Source organism: Lissotriton vulgaris, chromosome 1_2, assembly GCF_964263255.1.
Source record: "Lissotriton vulgaris chromosome 1_2, aLisVul1.2, whole genome shotgun sequence".
Classification (NCBI taxonomy): Eukaryota; Metazoa; Chordata; class Amphibia; order Caudata; family Salamandridae; genus Lissotriton; species Lissotriton vulgaris.
This window is the reverse complement of record NC_141686.1, coordinates 108,984,173-109,008,728: the sequence shown is the minus strand read 5'-3', so window position 1 is coordinate 109,008,728 and position 24,556 is coordinate 108,984,173. Positions and strand designations below refer to the sequence as shown.

The 24,556-nt window shown below is 44.2% G+C and overlaps 1 protein-coding gene across 2 annotated transcripts in view; it reads left to right on the top strand.

Annotated features, from left to right (window-relative positions):
* LOC147734644 (zinc finger CCCH-type antiviral protein 1-like) overlaps nt 1–24,556 on the top strand; it is a 172,380-nt gene that overhangs the window by 64,165 nt on the left and 83,659 nt on the right. For both annotated transcript variants that reach the window (XM_086952941.1, XM_086952942.1), the window contains 2 exons: nt 1,181–1,316; nt 16,418–16,694. In XM_086952941.1, the coding sequence (XP_086809067.1) occupies nt 1,181–1,316; nt 16,418–16,694 (413 nt within the window). The remainder of the gene's footprint in view (nt 1–1,180; nt 1,317–16,417; nt 16,695–24,556) is intronic.

Sequence of the window (24,556 nt, the reverse complement as noted above, 5' to 3'; positions counted from 1 at the left end):
CTATAGTTTACTTAATGCAGTTATGTTTTGAGCTGATGTGGTAGACTTTATTCCGGCTTTTGATGAGAGATGCTTTTCAGTGGTTCTAGGGTGGTCTCGGGATGTGCAAAATGTTGACAAAATTGCATGAAATTACGCATAATAACGTGTCATTTCGAGCTATAATTTACCTCCTAATGTGCTTGTACTTCAATTTTTGGCATAAGAATACATTTAAACGAAATTACTATTACCATAGGGATTGTTGTTCTCCTTCGTTTGTAGCAAATTTTAACTGGAAATGGCGTTAGTCTCAGTACATTTTGTACCGTGAATGGTGCACAATGTTAAGTTATTTGTGTAACAAGCGTAACATAATACAATTTGTGAAATGATGCTAATCTCATCGGCGTAGTTTAAATTTCGAACAGTGCTAGTGGTGTCAGGGAGGCTGTTGCGCAGAATGTTATTTCCATCCTGCAGAGGACATAGAAGGTTAGTGGATATGGCTATTTGCCAACACCCATCCATGCATTGCAAATTTCATTTGCACTGAATCCCCCCAAATGATCCATACATCTAGCGACACACTGTGAAATGGCCTGCCCGGCAAGAAAATCATTGCACTTCCACAACTTTTTGTGTTAGCAATCATACATTGCATGGCCAGAAATTGCCTGCAGGATAGAATCCCTGCCTGTGGCACTTATTGAACCTAAGGTACCCATAGCCATAATGAAATATCTGTGTAAAGTCATGGAGACTATCTTTTGAATGTATTTCCCAGCCACATGTGGGCAAAATCCTGAAGCACACACCTGATTCATACTTCTGTTGAAGCAATGTGCACTAGTTGAAAGCTTCCATAAGTTAAGGAATATAGGTTATTTTCCAACATGATATGTTGTTTTGACCCTGCTGCTAATGTAAAATTAAGCACATTTTTAGACTGATGCCCATCCAGACCTGAATGCAGGTTTTTTTCGCACCTACTTGAGCAGCGATAATTTTAGGTGCAATAATGTGCTCAATACTTTATTCCTTACTTTCCACATATATTTTTCTATATTATTTTATACCAGTGTCTAAATCGTGTGCAAACAATACCTGAATTGCAGCCGCAGGTTAATCCTTAATGCTCTCTTTTCCCCATTTCAAGCTTAGCATGATAATGCTCTGTTTTCCATGTCTTCTCTTTCAGGAGGTTTTGTAAGTTTTCGCATAACATCCATTCTGATGCCAACAGAGCTGTGCTGAAGGCCAATGAGATCAACGGCCTCAATGAGAAGGAGCTGCGGGTTCTGCTCCAGCTCAATGATCCCTCCTGTCTGCCAGAGGTGAGCTGCGCAGCTACAGTCATACGCGCTGTTTGTATCATGGATGCTTTAAACCAACCTTGCATGGCTTCCTGCCCTGGGAGGTGACAGCCATGGCCCTTCCAAGGGTAGCACTGAGACTCTACTATTAGACTAGTATGAAGCAACAGCATCACAGCAAACAAAGACCAGGGCAAACGATTGACTTTACTACAGTCAAACCTTTTTTTCAAGTTTCCTTACGACACAGACTACATATGAACATGGGCAGCAGCAGTGCACACCTCTTTACACATTCAGGACAGCAGCGATAGGTCTCACGCTACCCTCACCGAGCGATGGCTGCTTGCAATGTGACCAGCAGCTGCACAAGGCTCCCACTTGCTTAGAACAAAAGTAGTATTAACTGCAAACTTTACTCGCACAAAGAACAGGTACAACATGGTGAGCAGCCTCCACAGAACAAGGACCACTTGATAGGAGCTTTATATGTCTTCCTTATGCACAGAACAGGCACAGCATGGGTAGAAGCAGTGGCCACTCTCCTCACACACAGAACAGCAGCAGTGCAAACTTTGCTACATGCAGAATAAGTAAAGCACAGACTGCTGACATAGCCATCCCCTGCTGACAGCAAACCCCCCACTGGCAGACCCTTCACACCAAAACCCCCTCCCTCTTATAGTCCAGCTTACTTCTGACCCACCCTTCACATTGGCAGCTTTTCAGACACTACTCACATTGGAAAATATACAAACTTATAGGTATGTTAGCAAATTATGCCTCCATCAATGGAGTTGTAGGTTTGATTTAGACACTGCAACAAAAATATGTGAACTTGACAGCTGCTGCTGCTCTGCTGCACTGAGAGGTCATCATCATCGCCCTCATCACCGATCACTGCTATAGAACAAAGCGCATTTGCAAGGCTACCCATTTCTGCACCCACCTGCTTGAAGGAGTGAAGACAGGAGGAAGGTGTGGGGTTCTACTTAAGAGTGAGCAATCAAGGGTCAGGCATAGGTGGGGTTCTGCTGCAGGAGGGACTATTGAGGGAAGGGCAGGCAGGAGTGGGGCACTGAAAGTGCTTCTGTGAGTCCGTGGTTGCTGATGTGACTAGATGCACATGTTTTAAATTTTTGAATGGCATGACGGGGCTGCCACATTGGGGGTGGGGGGTATCCTCCACACAAGGAAACACAGTAGTAAAGGGGTGTAAGACAAGCCCCGGCGGCTCTGGGGGGGGCATACTCCTTGAGCGCCCTCAACCCTCCAGGGGCACCGGTTTAGGCCAAATTCAATGAATATCTTTGAGATATGGGGGACTCGGGACCTCTCATCATATTCTGCAGGGGGCCCTATCATTTTGCGTTATGCCACTGTGGTAGATGACATGTCCAGCACCTAGCCAACCTCGTCCTATGATTGTCTGCTTTAAATGAGGTCTGACCAGTAAGTACATGCCTATTATTTCAGTCAATTAGAGATGGCACCACAGAAACGAATGCACTTTGCTGAATAGAGCCCCACACCCTGCGGCCACGTGGTACATAGGAGTGAGCCACTGGTGGTGCACATGGGCCAGCAGCATGTGTGTAAGCTGGAGCCTTGCATGCAGGTGTTTCAATAAACCCTTAACCGCATCTGCTCCAGTCGCTCCCATCCCCAGCAGTATCTATTGGTCCAGCTCTTGTGACTGACCCGCAGACTTCAGGGGCATCGTGGTTTCCTGCCTTGTAGGGCCATTGCTATCCCTGCTGCTATGTAGAGACCCTATACGCTCATCAGACCACTGTATGTTTAGTTTATGTACATTTTTTTCACAGGCATTCCAGACACTTCCTCTCTTCTCCAGCCTAGTTTTCTCTTTCTTTCTTCTACTATGGATTGATGTATGCTATTGTTTATCTTGCAATGCTTAGAAACGATCCCTCCTTCCATGCTGAAATAAGTGCATAGAAAAATCTAAATGGTTACAATATTATGTTATTCCTCTTAGGACAGTTAATATTCTAATAGTAACACTGAGAGACATCCATTCTACAGTCATTTCCAGGGAATATTTTTTATTTAGAATCACACATTTTCCATGAAAAAGCTGTGTAAACAATCAATCAATATTTGTATAGGGCAGCACTGTCACACCAAGGAGTATCTGGACGTTGAGGGTACCACATCTACATCGAAAAGCCAGGTCTTTAGTTTCTTTTTGAAGTCCACCTGGGAAAGTGCTGTTCGCAGGTGGAGGAGCAGGTCTTTCCAGGTCTTGGCGACAAAGTAGGAAAAAGAGCAGCCCCGCTGCAGCAACAACGGATGCAGGGGGGAGGAGTGTGTGCGTGGACAAGTGAGGAGGAGCTCAGGTTTCTTGTGGGTAGATGGAAGTTCAGTCGATGGTTGATGTAGGATGGTCCTTGATCATGTAGAGTTTGTAGGCATGCATGAGGATCTTAAACTGGCATCTCCTCTCGATGAGGAGACAGTCGAGATTTCGGAGGTGATGTGGATCCATTTGGGGAGGTCACGGATGAGTCTGGCTGCAGCATTCTGTGTGGTATGGCGTGCTTATGAGGAGCTGGGTGGAGATGCCAGCGTAGAGAGCTTTGCTGTAGTCGAGGCAGCTGGTTGCGATGGTCTTTCTGGTGTTGACTGGGATCCATCTGAAGATTCTGAGGTGCATGCGCAGAGAGTGAAAGCAGGAAGAAGTGGCTGCGTTGACTTGTTGTTTCATGGTCAATTTGGTTTTGAGGATGATGCCTGGGTTTCAAGCATGGTCTTTGGTGTGGGTGTTGGTCCGAGTTCTGCTTGCCACCAGCTGTGGTCCCAAACAGAAGTGTTCTTCTCGAAGATCAGTACTTCTGTCTTGTTGGAGTTGAGTTTAAGGCAGTTATCTCTCAACCAGTTGGCTCTGTTGGTCATGGCGTCACAGAAGTTGGTTTTGCCATTGGAGGGGTCCTCAGTGAGTGAGAGTATTAGTTGAGCATCGTCTGCGTAGGAGATTATGTTGAGGCTGTGGGATCTGACAACTTCTGCAAGGGAGGTCATGTAGGTGTTGATCAGGCCGTGGCTGAGGGATGATGGCCTTTGGGATACTCCACTTACGATATCCTTGGGTTCGGAGGTGAAAAGCTGCATATGATGTCCTTGGGTTCGGAGGTGATGAGAGGCAGGCGGATGGTCTGTGTGCGCCCTGTGAAGAAAGAGGTGATCCACTTGAGGGAATTTTGCTGTATGCCGATGTTGTAGAATCTATTGATGAGAGTGTGGTGGTAGACCGTGTCAGACGTAGCAGAGAGGTTGAGGAGGAATAGGGCCACAGTCTCTCCATGGTCGAGGAGAGTTCTGATGTAATTTGTGGCAGTGATCAGAGTGGTCTCAGTGCAGTGGTTTGCACAGAATCCTGATTGCGCGGCGGCAAGTAGGTGGTATTGTTGCAGGTATTTGGGAGCTGTTAGTTGATGGCTTTCTCCAGTACTTTGGCCGGGTAGGGTAGCAGGGCTATTGATCGATTCTTTTTTAGATTGCTGGGGTCAGCGAAGGGATTCGTTGGGAGGGGTATAACAACAAGAAGAAAAAAAAATCAGAATGAAGACTTTTCCTTACATATCAACTTGTCTCACACAAGCACGAAATAATATTTTTGATCAAATAAGAAAAATCGGGGTTAACAGCTAAGAAGGCGACATTGTGTTGAGGTGTAAAAAAGAGATCAGTATCAAAGGGGCAATGTTTATTACCTAAAATGTATAGAGTTGATTGCTGCTATTTATTTCAATAAAGTTTTATTGGCATTTATAAAGAATTACATTACATCCGGGTGCGTTAGCGTTCCTTGCTTCTAATTACCACATTATAATATTTACTGCTTCACGCAATTCGTCTTAACTAATGCACAGAAAAAGCTTCTCGACAAACAAACTCCCTCTCCCTCCCCTTGTCAGTTGTGGTAGGTTATCTGGTTACTGTACTTTATCATATTATATCAACATGGCTGCTAATGCTCATCTACTGTTAAACAACCCCTCTGCCTCTATTTTTTCTGAGAAAATAATATCAGACAGCCAAATGTTTGAAAGGAAAGATCTATATGGTTGGATATTTGTATCTCTACATACCCAGTTTAGAAAGGCCGCCGTGTTCTCGAGGAAGGTATTTGCTGGCTCTGTCACAACTCCCTATGAGAACTCAGGGTCAAGGAATTACCACAAGCACTGCTTCATGTGCACTTAAAAAATGTTTAGTGGGTCACAACAACTGCTCGATTTCTTCCTCTTTTCTCCAGCCTCTTCGTTCTCCCTCCATCTTCTGCTCTTTCTGCCCTTAAGGGTTTATATGTGCTTCGCTCCTCTGAGAGCTTGGAAACGGACAGTCCTTCCTAGCAGACATTAGTGCTATGTAAATATATAAAATATAACTGTATTATTATTGTGCCCCTTATGACATTTAAGGTCAGATGTACTAATGTGTAATTTACAGAATCTTGAATTGTGATTTTTAGGAACTCTCATTTTACGATTCGGAAAATGAAATGCACAATTGAGTCAGTGTTCTGAATATCGATTTCTTAACAGTCATTGATCAACTATTTACTAATGTAAACAAGCATTTACAATGCAATAGGTCTCGTATTTGCAAGAGTTTGAGCTATTGGCATTGTAAATGACAATGCCTTATATTTATGTGTTTTGTACTTATAGTCCTTGCTTACAAGAAGCAAGGCCGGCAGTAAAAGAAGTGAAGGTACTGCCAGCCTTGCTTCTCGTAAGCAAGGACTATAAATACATAGTGTGTTTATGCACCACTTGCAGTTTTTCAAAACACATAAATAAATGGCATTGACATTTACAATGCCAATATCTCAAACCCTCACAAATGGGAGACCTGTTGCATTGCAAATGCTTGTTTATTTTGTAGTGGAGCTGATCTATGTGTTGTCGAGTGGAATTATGTAAATTGGATTGGAATTGCTATGGAACTGAGTGGAGTGGAATTGAGTGGTGTGGAGTGGATTTGTGTAATGAAATTATGTGGCATGGTAGATAGATAGGGGTGTGGGCACAACAGATAGACAGGAAGACAGAGGGGGCTAGACAGTTTTTGCACGAAGTGCAGAATGAACTCCAGAGTAGCAGAAAGTGTGTGAGAAAGACAGAGTGAGTTGATATGAGAGGAAAGATATAGCATAGAAAGAATGATACACAAAAGAATGACAAACGGTGACAAAGAAAGAGAAACAAGAGAAAGAAATTGTGTGTGTGCGTGTATGTGCTTGAAAGAGAGGGACAGTAGAAGCTAGAGAGAGAATGAGGGACACTATGAGAAAGGGAACAGATAGTGCGTGTTAGGATGAGAGGACCACGTGACACATATAATAAAATAGAGGATGAGTGCCTGGATGAATGTTAGACAGAGAAAGAGAAAATGCAAAAGACTAGAAGTGGAGAGAAAAAAAAGAGCAGCAGAGAGGCAAAATGGTGAGCGGAAGAATGAAAGAGATAGAGGAGAGAAAGGGCAACAGAGAACGTGCGAAACAGAGAGAAATTAATATATGGCCGATGGGAAGTTTCAGGAAAATGCACGAAAAACAGGGTGAAAAAGCAAAGGAGTGAAGGGGAGAAAATGAATAGTGACTGCGAAACAAAATGCGAACTGATTTTTGTCAAAGAAAAAAAGGGAATGCTTGAGAACTAAAAGGTTAGACAATGTTTGAAATAAAAAGTAGAAAGACGAGAAAAAAGATGGAAGATATGAAAGAGGTACAGTTAAGGGGCTCAGACATTAGGAAAAATGTAAAATCCATGAAAGAGAATACTGAGGGCAAGAAAGAGAGAGATGAAGTAATAAGAGGGCAGAGGAAGATAGGAAAAAGAGAAAAAAGAAGAGGGTGCGCTAGAGATGATAAGATGGAGAGAAACATAACAAGAAGGAGTGAGGGATTGAGGAGGACGAGATAGAAGGAAGAGGAAGGAGAGAGTTTTTTTAGGAAGACAGACAGAGGGAAGAGTAGACGAGGTAGAGAAAGATGGATAGGAATTCAAGAGAGAGAGCAGAAGAAAACCTGCAGGCAACAAAGAAAATAATAACGGAAACACAACATAAACCGTTCCTCAGGTAACCCTCACTTTACCAATTTGAAAGAGTTAAATGTTAGTGTTTCCGCAAACAAATTCAAAATGGTAGTTTCTTTAAAATAAATATGTAATTCTTTCCTCGGAGTGCTACCCACCTCTGTACTGGTTGTTTGCTGCTGAAGTTCCAAAACGGTAAAAAAAAAAAAAAAGATATACATGGTACATAAATAATAGGTGAAAACATCCACTTTCGGTTTTTTCACACTGTTGAAAATGTGTGTCTTCATCTGAGAATGTCTTCTGTTATTCACATACATGTGTGTGGGTGCTTATTGTTGCGAACATGCAGAAATAAATAAAACAAGGTAAAGGTACCAACTACATGCCAAAATTGGCAGTCGCAGAAATTGGAAATCCAGCTGGGTAGGTATGAATAGTTTCATTAGAAAATTAAGTAAATTATGTTAATCTCAATGAAGCACAGGGTAAAAAAAACGACTTTCCTGTGTTGATTTATTGTGCATGTTTAGTGCTCATAATATGTGCAAATATAAACTGGAGATGCACTATTAATGCTTAACTGTGAAATAGCCCCACTGTCACGTGGCATACCTTCATACATTTAGCTAGTACTGACTTTCTGGCTAGCAGAACTTTCCATGCTTGGTTTTGGAGCGCATGCTTAGAATTTAAAAAGAGGGGCTTAAAACTCAAGAATGTGCCTTTGTGGTGCAGGGTAAAAAGCCCAAACTGGCTGAAGAGAAAGGCGAGCCCAATGAGGTCACCAGTAGTATTTCTGCTCTAAATCAGTGGTTCTTAACCTACGTAGGCTTAACGGATATTAACAAGTGTATATAGTGTGTATAACTAAAAAAGCTAAATTTACAATTGAAGGGGCAGATTTACAAGGAACTGACCCATCTTCATTGATGCGTCAGTTTCCTTGCGCCAGCGTCAAATGTCCTTGCACCACCATGGATGCGCTGTATTCACAATACAGTGCTCCATGGCGCAAGGATTAACCGATGCGTCTGAAATTTTGACGCATCTGTGGGCCCAAAAGTCAAGCATTGCTTGAGTTGTTTCTCAAGCACGACGCAACTTCAGCAATGTATTTTGAGGCTTATACTTATTGTACTGCATCATTCCTTACGCCTGCTTCAAGCAGGCGTACAGTTTTGACGCAGTGGTGTCCTAAAAGTGGCGCAGTGAAATCTTGTAGATTTCACTGCGTCACTTTTACAAGGACTTCCTACGTGGGAAAGCCCACCCTGCACATCTTTCAGAAAATGGAGGAGTTTTCATTCCATACAAGCCGAAGCAGGCTTTATTCCTGGCACCCACCATTGCAAGAAATGTGGCACATCACTGTACCAGATCTCCAGCTCGGCCCTGCACATGCGCATGGTAACGTGAATCCAGTTCACACTTCACAGAGGGAACAGACAAACAAGGAGCTAAGGGGCCACGAATCTCTGATGGGACTCAGATGGTGCCCCAAAGGTGTTATGAGCCATCAGACAGCACGCTGGGCTGGGTTTGTTGACATCATCACAACCGCGGTAGTGTGCATACCGCCACAGCGCTGGGGGTGGGGGGGTGGTCGCACGGCGCCGCCATGCTTGTGACGGAAACACTCCTTCACGACTCACGGGCGCGCTGTGCTTATGTGTATTGGTCCCGCACGGCCCCGCTCACTCACTAATTCACTCTTCACAGGCAGGGAATCAGTGTGCGTGGGCGGAGCGTGGGCGGAGCGGCTGCGGCGTGACGGAACCACTCCGTCATGAGCACAGCGCGCCCGTGGCTGGTGACGGAGTGGTTCCATCACTAGCACGGAAGGAGTTAAAGTGAATACAGAATGGAAGGGAAGGAGAGCCTCAGGATTCCAGAGACAGGATGCTTACCGTGGCAGCATTTTACACAAGGCATTCCAAGAATACTAGTTAGAAGTCACTGCCTCACGTGGGTCAGCCTGCACCATATAACAAAGACTCCTTAAAAGTTCACAGTTTTCAAAGTTTTCACTACAAAAAAGAAGAGGGCTTCGTCATAATGTTAATGAGGTCATCGCGCATGACACTGCCATCTTAAATTAGGGCAATAGTCATTAAAAATCATAACGGTAGTGATTTTCTCTGTGCGGTGGCAGGCTTCACTGGAAATCAGTATAAATAGTTGTGGTAATAGCAGGGCGGCAGTGAAGACAGCCGCCCTCTGAAAACCTCCTTTGACATTTGACCTCAGCCTTTGAATGTGCAACATATGTAACAGGAGGAGAACGTGATTTACAACCCTCTTTATAGAAACGGACCTGGAGCGACTGAAAACATCTGACAGAAGTAGCCCCATACAGACGCTATAATGGGACAAGTGGAAGGGTATAAGTACTGAGCCGCTGCTCTGTGGGAGTGAACAACTGACGAAAAGGAGGGACAAACAAGGAGGAAGAATTGAAAACTAGCCAGCATGGATTTTTAAAGGACACTGAAAAAAGCAAATGAAAAGCATGGGTCCTTACTATACCTGAGATGACGTCACCTCCAACATCCCATCCAGTTTTGACTCGGGAAGAGGGGAGTGATACTAACTCAACACATCTACAGGGTCTCCGGGAGGGCGCAGTTCCGAAAAGAAAAAGACCTAGGCTTTCAAAGGGTGTAAAGAGGGCAAAATTGGATCACATCCCAAACACCACTGCTAACATCACTGATGTCACGGAAACTTCCTCCACCGTGATTGTCAATAAAATGGTGAGTCCAATGCACCCTGTCCACACTCAGACGCCACTACAGCCTGGCCCGTTTATTTTCGGAGAGGGGTCTTGTAGCAGTATGGACCATTCCATTCATTTTATTACTAATATTCTTAAAAAACTGCTAGACCCCCTGCTGGTTAGGCTTGATTGTATTGACGCCAGACTTCTAGCAATAGAAAAAGCAACCGGGGGTAGGGATGATCAACTGGGATTGCGGACCGGCACCCAAGGAGTAACTGCGATAAATACGGAGATCTCCCATCCCCTTAGTGTTCCTGGCACTGTGATTCCAAATCAGCCCACTTCCACTACTATTGTGAATGCTCCCATAGCTACCCCACCTCAACCTAACCCATTACCCCTTCAAAGGCAACTACCCCCGTGCCTTTAGTCCGGAAGTCAAAGTTGCCCATTCTGACTACTACAACGAGGCAGGAAAAGTCACCCATCAGAATGGCTGACCGTCCTCATCGGATTGGCAATAGCCTAACCCGGCCAAATGTAGTCAATCTGCCTCCAGAGGCGGCGGCCCACACTGTAATTTTGACCGGGGTACCTGAGCTTTCTAACTCTGCGGTGGAATCTTGTGACTCCCTACGCAACAAAGTTATTAGCTGGTTGAACATTCATAGACCTCTACCATCAAATTTGAGAGGGGAAGTATTGATGGTCAGGAGGGTTCCATGGGTTGGGTACACTGCAACGAAAATAAGGGGTGACTGTACCCTTGTAAGTTTTAGGAATTCCCAGATTGTCTCCCATATTTGTAACTGGCTGGGGTGCACGGGGAATACATCCATTGAATTGGTCCGGCTGTCGTTTTTCTACCCAAGAAGCGATGACTCGCATCTTGGGGCAAATTACGGCTGGACTAGGGTGGAATTTGCCATTGACGGTTCAAGGTATAGGCCCCCACGTCATGACACATTCACATATAGCAACTATGTTCATGCTAATAGATATAACTGCCTTAACCAGGTTGACTGACTTTCGAGGGCTGTTTGCACTGGGGGTAGCGAAGGGGTGGTCCCCCATACTGTTCAGCTTGGGACAGGGACAGATGTCACTGATACTGGCAATTGTAGCCCTGTCCCCCCATCACCAGAGCGGCCAGGTACCATTAGTACGCAGGGCTTCCCCACTGATCAACCACCAAGAATACTTCATCAGAATATAATATTCCAAGAAGTAACTGATCTGGAGGTCCAAGAAGGGCAGGTAATTCTGGACGGGGTTCTAGCGCCATCCACAGATATAGATGATGAGACAGTGAGGGGAATGGTATCCAAGCCAGGCCCGAAAAGGATGAAGGTCCTTTCATGGAACGTTGCAGGCATCGCCAATAAAATAGATTCCAGCGACTGGGGGTCCCTAGTAGATAGTAATGACATCTGTCTCTTTCAGGAGACTTGGGCCAGGGAAGCTTACCCCATGGCGGGTTATGCAACTTTCTATGTCCATGCTAGGTGGGGTGGCAAAGGGAGGCCTTCAGGTGGACTCGCTATCTGGGTGGCTAGTCACATAGGTTGTATAGCGGAGACAATACCAACACACTCAGAGAACATACAATGTGTTCTTCTTAAATGGCCAGACGCCTACAACCTGGCGATTGTTAATGTGTACTCACGTCCAGTGAGCGTGTCCATGGAATCATCCACCCTAGTTGATCTATCTTCATTTTTGGGACAACTACCCGGTGTTTGCAAGATACTGATGGGTGGGGATTTTAACTGTCACTTTGAACCACTAAAAGGTTTAAAGGAGGGTGCCTTAACGGCTGAGGATGATTACTGGGGATTCCCCCCTGTCAATCTCCAAACCCGAATTCATGGTCCCCCTTACCGTTGCAGATTACGTCCCTCACCTTGAACTATGCCCTGACGGCCTGCAATGGGCGTACACCATATGATGCCCCTTCAGTGTGTACCTTCAATAGGAAGGACCACGAATCGCGTCTGGACTACATTTTTGTAGATACAAGCATGTGGCCCACGGTTTTGGACTTCAGGGTGATTAAAAGAGCAGATAGCGATCATAATGCTCTCTGCTTGGATATGGTTTACCCAGGGCCCAAAGAAGGTACGCCACTTAATGACCAAAAGCAAGACACAGGGACCCTAGTTCTATCTAATAACAGACGTAGGGTAAGATGGGGGAAATTAGTTAATTCAACAGAGTGCATTATGAAAATTTATGACTTGGCGCTCCCAAAGTTAGTTGAAATGGATGAACTGATTAATAAACCCAAAGCTACTGACTTTAATGAGAAATTAGGTCAAATTCATGCAGACCTAGTTGGAAGCTTAGGAGAGGTTTTCTACCCTGAGACCATGAGCAGGAAGAAGAGGACACCAACCTCAGCTTGGTACAATTCCATGTGTAAAAAGATAAAAACAGAGTTGATCTTTATGGTCAAGTCCCGCACAGACAAAAATAAAGTATCTGAGCTGAAACGGAAATATAGGGAAGCCACCGCCCATGCAAAGTCCGAATGGGATTGGGATAGATGGCATGACCTATCATTGGCACTGGAAACCAGGGATTCAAGAAAATTCTGATCATTAGTCCATACAGGTGCAGGGGAACCGAAATCAGCTGTAGAGCCAAACATGGCTGCCTCAATATGGGAATCCCACTTCAGTAAACTGTACCAAGATACTTCTGTAATTCCAACAGAGGCAGTTTTTGATAGCCCCTCTGAGCCCAATGAAAAACTAGAGTTGACACTGGGTGAGGTATTAAATGCTATAGGGAGATTAGCGCCGGGGAAGGCTCCAGGTCTCGATAAACTCCCCGCAGATTTGTTTAGACATCAACCAGAGATCTGGGGTCCCTATTTGCTTATTATTTTCAACTCTATCTTAAGAGGGATGGAGATCCCCTGTACTTGGCTGGGGGCAGAGATAGTACCGATTTTTAAAAAGGGCTCTCCTCTGCTCCCAGCCAACTACAGGCCGATCAGCCTTATAGATGTACCTCAAAAACTCTTTGCCCGTCTTCTGCTGGACCACCTCCTGGACTGGATGGAGGACAATGCGATCCTTAGTCCACTCCAGGCGGGCTTCAGGAAGAACACGTCCACCATGGACCAGATTTTTCACCTCGTCCTTCTCTACTGGAAAACGGTGGGGATCGAGGGGGGGAGTCTGTACATGGTGTTCGTGGTCCTGAGGTCCGCATTTGACTTGGTACCACGCAAGAAACTATGGGCGGTGCTCAGGGAGCTAGGAGTTCCCCCACAGTTATTACAGGCAATAATCAGGCTCCATGATGGAAATTGTGCTCAGGTCAGGTGCGGGAGGGAGGGGGCGCTGTCATCTAGATTCCCAGTCCTCAGGGGGGTAAGACAGGGTTGTGTCCTCGCACCGACCCTGTTTTGCCTCTTTGTTAACGGTGTAATATCTTACCATGACAATGTCAGGAACAACGATGCCCCTAGGTTGGCAGGCAGGAGGGTTCCGGCAATTATGTTTGCCGATGATACTCTCCTGCTCTCCAAATCCCAGATGGGGATCCAACGGATTCTGGATGGGTTTGGGGATTTCTGTAGGGCGCATGGCCTTTAGATCAACGCAGAAAAAAACAAATTCATGGTATTCAATCCCTCGACAATAACTAGGCCTAATCCAACCCTGGGATCCGATAGGCTGGAAAGGGTTAGAACGTTCCAGTATTTGGGGGTAACTTTACATGAAAATCTATCCTGGGGTCCACAGACAGCAAGATCCCGTTTAAAGTTATCCCAAATGGTGGGGGCGATTCTGAAGGTCTCGAATTCCTCAACCTTCAAGCCAGTTAGTCCAGCCTTGGAGATGTATAAAACCCAAGCCAGAGCAGCTTCATCCTATGGTGGTGAGCTGTGGGGTCACAATGTCGGGACAGAACTCGTCAAGGTGGAAAACAACTTCCTTAGACGTTTGTTGGCTCTACCACAAGGTACACCCCTGCTACCACTGAGATTAGATTTGGGGCTCCCTTCAATAGGGGATGAATTGGCTCTAAAGCCATTGAGGTTTTGGCATAGGCTTTGGTCTACTAGTGAACTCTCCCACTACAGGCAAGATCTGAAGCACGTTCTTAACTGTTCCGACAGAATTCCATGGGTTGCATACGTAAAACGAGAATTCTATCGATTGGGACTGGCTGATCTGTGGGATGATCCCGAAAGAGGTTGTCTAGGGGTGTCCTGCAAAATGCTCACCAAGACTTTCAAGGACAAGAGCCTAACTTTGCTCATGTGTGCTCCGAAAATCGGCACCCTCACTGAACAATTTCTGGCCACCAAAAGTTCTTTTTACTTTGAAGGATATATGGATATTATCTTTTTTATCACTGCAAGGAAACTTTTTATCCAGTGGAGGTTTGGTGCACTGCCCCTTAAAGCCTTTACAAGTAAATGGTCAACGCTGGACGACAAACTCTGTCCTGGGTGCAGCACGAACGTGGAGCATGAACTACATGTGCTGTTTTTTTGCCCTGCTTACAACTGACCGAGAAAGTACTGGCTAGTGCCACTATGTAGGAATCTGGGCATTAGAAACTACCTACAATCATACAGAATCCTGAAGACAAGTACCCTGCACTATATTGTTTTTGCTGTAGCCAAGTATCTAATGGCTATGTGGCAGATAAGGGGAAAAATACTGAAAGGGTAACTTTAACTTCTAAAATATGAAATGAACTGTAATGAACTGTAGTTAATTGGGCCTTCAGTTTCCCAGATTCTTATATGCATTGAATTAATTAGTCCTTCGCTTCCTTGCATTGTTTTTATATTGTGTGTTCGCATGTGTTTTATATGTTTTTACTGCATCTTTTATGGTCTCAAATGCCCGAAATAAAGAATTTTTGGAATAGTAATATGTATGCTTGCGGTCACATCTTAATTAGGCAGGCTGGTGGGACCTCCGACTCCTTGTTGGTGGGTTCCTTTCCCGCAGCGATGTTGATTGGACGATTATCTGACCGGCATCATAATTAGGGCCAAACTGCGAGGGAGAGCCAGTGCAAACAAGCATGGCAAAGCGAATAGATCAGCAATAATCTTTTGAAGGTGAGACATATTTCCATTGCCCATGTTTGAGTAGGTGAGGTTTTTGTATTGCTCATCACTTCTTCTTCTGCTGCATTTCTGTTTTTAAACATCTGAACTTTACATTTTCGTTTTAGACTCGGAAGAATGTTCTGCCTGTAAATATCATGTTGACATTTTTTGTTGATCCATTATTGCTTGTTGGTTTTTCAGTTTTTTGCTTGACTATTTTGTGATGAATTCGGGTATTTATTATTTGGTGATTATTTAACAAGTAGTACATTTTATAATGAGTTTTGTGTATTGGTGGTTTAAATAGTTGGCTTAGAAGAGTTGTTAGTGGAGACGTAATGCCCTCTGCCACACTAACAGACATATTAAAGACTGCAATATTCTAAATCAGGCCCTAAATCACTGCACTACTCTTCAAGTGGAAGTCATCTAACCCTTCGCTACTACTATTAAATCCCAACATCAAATAAACCATACAGACAACGGTATCAATCTCTTTTATGCCTTCTGTTTGATGTGTAATGCTCCTCATGATCCTCTTAATATGCATGCACCATCATAACAACATATGATGCTTGCTTATCAAAATGCCCTTGCCCCTTTGATTCCGAATCCCCTTTTCATCCTTGCCACCTTCTGCCCTGGCCAACAAACATGGACTCACATTCCCCTATTCTCGATAGTTCCTCCAATCGTCTAAGTGTTCCTCCCCCACTCTTTAACGGGTATTCATACTTATAAAAGATATAAGTAACAACATGAAAGGGAGGTTCCCAATAATCCAGCGGACCAATAGGTTCCAGTATTAACAATTGCCCACAGAACAGCTGATTGTATTTAAATCATTTTATTGGCATTCATATTTGTAAAAAAATCCTTATTTCAGTGAATCAAGCAACATTTATAATTCATATAGCGTTGGCCCAGAACTCAAAGGAACAATAAAAATATTTCTGCAACCACATTCATCCAAGCAATAAATCACAATCATACTCATGCAGCAAAACATGCATCTAAATCCAAACAACTAAGCAAAAACCACACACAATCTCATCAGTCAGACAGAAAAAAAATTCATACTTCTAAAACTTTAAAAAAATTCTAAACAACAAAAAAAGAAAATTACAGAAATTGGTAAACTGTAGAAAATGCCACTTCCTAGTTTTTCGTTTTTTAACTCTGCCTAGCCAAAGCACAAAACCAATTTTATAACTTTTCCAAAATTGTATATATTTGTTTTCCTCCAATCAAGCTATGTTATGATTACAAGGGTGGCAAGAATGGCACACCCTGCCCCAAGGGAGAGGAATGCCGCAGGCTGCACGTCTGCCAACACTTTGCCAAGGGACAGTGTCGCTACTTCAAGTGCAATCGATCGCACAACTTGCTGGACGACATTACCATTGAGGTGATGAAAGGACGAGGGCTCAGCAAGGAGATGACCAACAATATCCAGATCCTGCGCATCCACCAGTGCAACGAGACACGAAAAGAACCTTGGAAAGATGAGCGACCAAAGGGAAACAAAGGTATCAGTGAAGAAACCATATCAATTTTAACAAATATCCTTTGACATCAACTTATATCTGTTCTGGCTAGCTTCTAAAAAGTAATTTGCTATAACAAATACATTTTGAGGAAGCAGAGAGGCTTGATTTAACTAAATTAATGAAATATAATTTTGTTTGGTCTCAAAATGTGCAAAATGGCTAGGTATCAAAGTTTAAGCTTTTTTCATTTTTAGTATGAATATGTTATCATGTTTTGAGAGTTACTGCTTTGGTTAGCAACTCAACAAGTGACAGCTCTCGGGGCAAGTTCCGTTCAATACACTTCCCTATACTAATTTGTTGGTTATATGGTGCAAGTAGCCTATGGGTTGGCGAGCTTGTCTCTCTCTTTTCGTGGATAGTCTCAGCGTCCTTAAGTGGACATGCTGTGCCTTATTTGTTTGATAAGTTTTCAATAATTAGCTTCATTGGCAGTCAGGGCTCTGGGCATAGGTGCATTGACCTATGAGACCTAGGACCCAATATTAATACATAGTAAGAGGTTGATAATACTGGCCTGATCTGAAGAAGGAGGACTGTCTCTCTTTATTGAGAGACAAAGTGCTTTCTCCAGAAATTTAACTTCTAGCGAGGGGCCACATGTACAAAAATCTAGAATTGGAATTTCCTAATTGTGATTCTTACAGAATCACAAACACCCTACATTTCGTAGCGTAACAATGCTTTGTACTTTAGGCCCAAAGACATAGGAAAACATTGTGTTCTGGATCTATTGTCAGGTGCCACCTGCTTTGTGAAACAACTTGCAAAGATGCCAACTAGGTAGGTTTTCATGGTATGAAGGTGCTTTCGAGACATAAAGGCTGTAATAAAAAGAAACCTTCACTCTTTTATTCATTTTAAAATCTTTATAAGTAGATTTTTTGTTTTCTTTGTTTATTTTTGTGAATTGCAGTGAGCTTTTTCCAATGTTTCACACATTATTAATATCAATGTTTGCTGAATGTATACATTTCGACACCACAACAATTTGAGGTACTGTGTTTTCCCTTGTTTCGAATAAACGTTCACCTATATTTTTATTATTGCAACAATAACTGAAATTGACAAAAGAAAACAGCTAGAAAAATATTTTGGGTGTCCATGATTGCAACCTCAAACTAAATGCTTCTAAACACTTCTAATTCATTTCTTCTGTTACTGGAAATACGCAGTCTGTGTCATATATTTGTGGCGCCAAATAAAGAACGTGCCTTGAGTCACTGCCTGCCTACGTTCATCATCAGCACCAACAGATATAAAGCTAAGAGAGAAAGCTTTTCAAACTACCTTGCTTTGTGCTTATTTTTAATGGAACGGTGGAAGGGGCAGTCACAATCAGGTAGAAAAACAATAAGGTAGGGGAAAAATAAATAGGGGCAAAGTACTTATCAAAACCACTGTGTATGCATTGAGTACTACATAAAATGTTTTACTCGCTTCACCCAAGCCTCCTTTTGTTATTAAACACTCAGGGCCCGATTCCGATCTCGCTAGGAAAGCCCTACCGTTGACGTGCGCCAGTAGTGCTTTCCGAGCAACTTCGGCTCCCAGGCTCCGAGTGACGTAGTCCGATGTGCTGCAGCGCTGATGGACTCGGGTCACTCGGAGCCCCATTGAAGTATTTGGGAGCCTGGAGTACGTTGCGTACATAGGCTTCCCTAGACCAAAACCACACGTCTCGGACAAGGGCACCCCTGTCCCGGGGAGGCCTTGGTCCTGCCTGCAAGGTGCATGCATATGTAGGGGGGACCCTTGGGAACCCCCCAGTGATCGAGTCATAGGGGCTCGGGTCAAGGGCGGCCCGCTATAGACCCCCAAAGTCCTCTTCCAAGAGCTTTTTCGAGTCAGGGGCTCTGACTCGATCTGGATGCTCAACACATCTATTGTACTTGGTCGTCCGGGAGTCTGCCGCATTCCGTTGTGCGCGTTGGTCACCCGGAGGGGTTCGCTGACAGGTACGAGTCGCTCGGAGCGCGAGATGATTTTCGCATCATACTTGCTCGCTCATACAGCTATACGAGTCACCCGGTATTCGCCTGTACAACTCGGACTCGCTCTTGACGGATGCCGCCAGGAGCGCTTCAGAGCTGGATTGGAATCGGGCCCTCAGTTGTGAAATCAAATCTGCAATTAACTCCTCCCTAACACTTGCATTATTCTCCATGCCGTTCAAGGTCTGCCCTGACCTTGACAAGTCCTTGCTTTCTACTTTCTTAACCAAAAATCTTTTCTGCACATTACAAAACTAAATAACCATATTGATATGATGCTGAGTTAGCTGTTCATTTTCATCCCCCTGCATCAATGGTAAATACAGTTCTAATGGTCCTAGCTCACACAAATCCGGTTCCAATTTCTTGCAAATTAACCAAGGATCACAAATCCCAGAATGCAATTATTGTATTGAATGCCCTACAAGGGAGAGCAAGCCAATAATACTATTGACCCCTGTGCCTGGCTGCAAGGCAACCTGGCCCATCCTCCCGTCATCCTCTCACCTGTCCCCGGTTTTACCTTACTGCAAGGATTTAGCCGCATCCACTTAGGTTTCATTTTTTGATGACCATGCAGAAACACTATGGGGTTGATTCCGATCTCAGTCGGAAGGGTTCCGAATCTGATTTGGCTTTGCCTAAACCAATCCGGAGCCCTTGTTTTTAACGGAATCATTCACAGTTACGAACGACCAAGTATGATGCCTGGAAACCCTCAGCGCTGACCAAATCAGTTCCGAAAGGCATTCAGAGCTATCAAGCCTTTCTGGAGCCAATTCGTATATCTCAATGGACTTTGTTTCTGAGCAAGCAAGTCCAATGAACGATTCGGACAGCCTTTCGGATTCGGTTGTCCAAAATCGAGCTTTTGGGGGTCGGAGCAGGCCCCTTTTCACCCGGGGCCCTCCAAATTGGGCCTGTGGGGGACCCATGGGACCCCCCTTTCGAACCATGCACAGTGTGGAAAGCACCAAGGGGTGTCCGCACAAGGTGCACAATTATCTCCAACCACCCCTTTTGTCAATGAGAGCTTGTGTACGCGTTCGGTACACAGGCTCCCATTGAAGTCAAATGGAGCCCAACTGAATTGTATCCGGATGCATTTCAATGCATCATACTTGTTCGGTCAGACTCCACCAACCCAAGTTGTACCTTTGTGTGGCGTTTTAGGCTCCAAGTGAATTTTTACGATTTATGCCCTTATATAGGTACAATTCACATTGCCCTATTATAGGCATTGAAATCAGACCCTTATTTAGACATAGCCCATGCAGACCAAATACAGGCATGGCTGCTTCCACCCGTACCCAACCTCACAACGATTTCTTGGAAAATCGGCTTAAGCACTTAGGGAACTTCCCCTTGCTTGAATATTGATTTGTCCAAGAACTCATGTACTTTGCAAAGAACAACTATTCCCTAGGGGTTCTTTCCTGACGTTATTATGCCCGACTTTACGTCAAACTGTGGCATTCCTAGACACCTTCAAGGTATAAATATACCTTCACTTGCTCTAGCAAGGGACGATGGTTTGGAGCAGTTCGACTAGCTACTTGCCCGACGGAGCTCGCTACAGCAAGTGCCGAAGGAAGCCGACTCTCCAGCTGATGCACTGATCAAGAGGCTGCCCTTCTCTCACCGAAAATTCAGCTCCAGTGTTTCCAAGCTCCCCTTGCGGAGTGTTGGGAAATTGAGTTCCGAGACAGAGATACCAGACCTCCTTCATTCTAACTAAGGTATCGAGTTGATTAGAACCTAGAGAAATCTTGGATAGATTCTTGGTGGAGAAGTGTGGCTCAGGGGTTAGAGGCGGCAGACCCGGAAGCTGAGATCGGCCCTGGACCAGGGTTCAATTCCCCGCCTCGGCGGGTCTTGGGCTCAAAAATTCCACGGACTCGATAATTCTCGCTCCGGTGCCTTCTCGACTCACGGGTTCACACTCTGCGACTCTGGGCAATAGCTTGCTTAATCTCCACAACGGCCCCTCGCGGCGGGATGCCTGGCTTTCACCTTGTGGATACCCTGCCGGGGTTATCTCACAGGGGAATACCAGGACGGGTTCCCTAAGCAAGCGCCGGGAAACCCTTTGTGGGTAGCTGTGCGCTATATAAGCTCAAATACATTTACAAAAGCTAAACCTATGATACACAATACTTACTTCTTCCCGCATACTAGACTTACGTTAGGTACATTGGGGTAGGTGTATTTTAGAAGCACTAGTTGAGTATTTTCAGTCAATGTTATTTATGTATGTATTTTTATATGGCCTAGAAACCATACAATGATCTTACAGTATTATTTCATATTACTGTTTACGCTGTACGCATTATACTTTGCAGTCTGCATAACGATTGTAGCAGTTCACTTCTCTTGCATGAGAAAGAAGACTGTTTAATAAATCTGTAGAAACGAAGCATTCACGATTGACTGAGTGAAATACTTATCTATTGTTTCCACGACTCTAGAGATATATTTCTTTTTCTTGGGAAACAAAGTTGTCATGTTTATGCGGTTGTCAGAAATGAATCCCTTCTTGTGAATTCGAGAAAGTTTCTAGTGACCTCTGAGCTAGCTGGCACTCACTATTAAGTTTAGTATATTCGATAGAGACCTAGTCGACCTAAGTCCTACGTCTAATCTACAGGATATATTATTCCAATGCGCAGAGCCAATTGGGAAAATAGGAACTACACTACATGGCGCCCAACATTTGGTAAGGCACAAATTTTAACGCTAGATACTAAATTAACTCAGTCGTGCTTTTCTCAGAGAACCCTTTTCCCGTAAAATACTCCAATAGACGTCTGGAGTGGGTAAAGGGATAATATCCGCCATAACTGAGTAGGACGAAAATCCTATGTATTAGTTTTTGGGTTTGTTCAACGTTGAAGGATACAGAGTTCCAAAATATTGTGCACCTTATCTTTGTTTCCTTGTAACTGCTCCGCAAACTTTCATTAAACAAAAATGACGGATAGCGACACCGAGAACAGTGGAGCTGCAGTAAATCCAGCTTTTGATGTAACAAGCTTTAATGAAAGCGACGATGATGCTATAATCATCCCAGAAAATTTAAGGAGAGCCATCACTCTAAAACTTATAAAAAATGGGCTATCATCAACGGGTGGTAGGGTAATTTTTGTGATAGAGACACATGAATTTCAGACAGAGGCATTCTATTCATGGATTATCTTCCCAGAAGCAAATCCAGTCACTAAATTGTTTCACTTCTACAAAGAAGAGGAACCTTCAACGGTATACATTCCTTTCGAGGATGTTGAAATTCACCTAACATACCAAGAGCAAGCGCTCTGGTTTACAGGCGCCCTAAAACATATAAATAACATTACCAGGCTCGGTCCACTAGGTAGACCAGGAGCAACATAGCCAGTATTATCCAGCTATACACCACATCTTGCCATTGAAGAAATGTCAGGTGCAGAACTATTAGTTCAACTAAAACAACTAATCAAAATCCATAGACAATTGGTTCAATATGTCATGCGGACTCCCAACCTCTTATGAGGATTTCACAACACATCCCCTACCAGGGGAACACAAATAAAATTACACCACAGACTATACAATTGGTCATTGGTAAATTACCCGCAAAAAGGGAACAAATTCCATTGTGGATAGCTTAAAAAATTACTCAAATCGAGGCAGTATTTCCTGATTCTACCCCTCATGTAAAACACAGAATTCTAACAGTCTGTTTACCAATGGGGAACGCACCACACCTGGAGGACTGTGACACTTGGGATACAGTCTTTGCTGCAATCTACACTAAAACCCATGGTGTTCCGTCTATGGCAGTAATACCAGACGTCCTGAAACAGATTCAGAATGAATACGGAGCAGAGCCTCCTTTAAATCTGGGTATGAGCCCATTCCCCGTTTTTGAGTTGTGTCCTCAAGATCCTCGGCATGTCTGATCTTTAGACCTGCTACCTTCTTTTTGCTGAATTGAGTTTTCTTATTTTTTGGAACGTGTTGATCGTCTTTGGACTTCACGCGTTCTTCCTTTTGTTCTGATCGTCCTCCTCTTTCCGATTTCTGTGAGGAAGTCTGAAAGGTACGAGAGGAACGTGTATCAAAATCATTCCGGACACAAGTCATTTGGTTTGCTTTCCGAACGAGATCGTATTCAGCCCCTATATGTGACATCTACATGTCAGAATAAATGGATCCATGCTGATTACCAAATACCTATCTGCATGGCTCCATGTAGTCTTCTGTTGATTTTTTGCCACCCTTTAAATTGAGATTCAAGAACTTGCATGAACCATCTCCTTGTGTCTCCAGCTGGAACTATGATTTAATTTCATGGATTGAGTAGCTGGGAACCTGTTTCGCTGACTAAATTGTTGCTTCTTATGAAACACTTTGCCGCGATCAACAGTAAGTGGCATTGCCAAGGGAGCGTCAAACCTATGACTAATGTAGTGCAACCTAGCAATAGGTCTCTAGGGCTCAAAAGTGTATTTCCATGAACAGAGCATCAGCAGCAATCTCTTGTGTTTTTATTGTCAATGAACAAAGCTCAATGCTAAACTAAAGGTTTTCTCCTGAACTCCAACAAGGGGCTTAAATCCTCTTCCCCAATAAGAAATTATTCAATGCACCTCGTGATACCTCGTTTCCTAACAGTATCAGGAAATAATAACTGTATAGTAAATGCACATATTTATATCCAAGAAAAGATACCCTCAAAGTAGGATGTTTAACCTCTTAGGTGCTGCGCCTATTCCAACGGCCGACGGCACCACTACCTCAGGAGTGCTGCCGTCGGCCGTTGGACGTTCGAACCTCACCTGCGCAATGGAACGTTCAGCACTGGAGCTGGACGTTCCATAGCTGCTAAGAGGCTAATACTTCTGCAGTTCTTTTTGTTTTTCTAATTCATAGTTGAGATAGTATGGTATATTGCAACCACATGAACTTGAGTGCTTGAAGTCAGCATCATTTCTTTTAATAGTTGGCTCCCATCATAGTTATCTTTTAGTTGTTTCATTTTTTATTCTCTTTTTCAATATAATATACTCCGCAATGGATTCTTCATCCCCTAAAAATCAAACCTGTATTATATAAAACATTGGTTGTGATATTTACATTGAAATAAGCTAAAGAAATGGCTCAGTCATATTCACCCAGAAAGTAGGAGTAAGCCTCTGCTTCACTGTGCAACTTAGGGGCTTATTAGGATGACGGGCGGACCTGAGTCCGACTGCCATCTCTGCGGAGATGGGACCAGCCGCCAGACATATGGCGGTTCCACACTGCAAATTAGGATGCGACTGCCACCCTGGCAGTCGCATTCTGCAGTTTAACATTGCGGCTTTTGCTGCTTGCAGCAGCACCCGCCGCGATGTTAACATCGAATGCCTGGCATGTCACTGCACCACATGGCAGGCACCACACGGTGCCTGCCACTTGGTGCTGCAACATGTAGGAGCATCCCATAGGTTCCCCCTCAGGGGCCCGCAACGGGCCCCCAAAGCCAATCCAACGCCGCCATGGAAAGGCCTTTGTCAATGCACATCCTAATATGGCTGGTGGTGCCTGCTCGGTACCGCCAGCCATATTGGAGCCCCTGCTCTGCCCGGCAGCCAATCGTGACGATTGCATGCCGGCGGAAAAGCGGCGGAAGAATCTATCCGTCAGGCGCAATACTCACCATCATCATAATCTGGCGATGGGAAAAATATGTTTGATGGCGGGAGGACCGCCAAAGCAGGGCCGGCGGTGGCAATCCTAATCACCCCCTTAGTTCTTTACAAGAGTAAGAGACAATCATCATTGTTGGTGCTGGCTGAATTGGAAGCTGACTACTGCTCGACATCT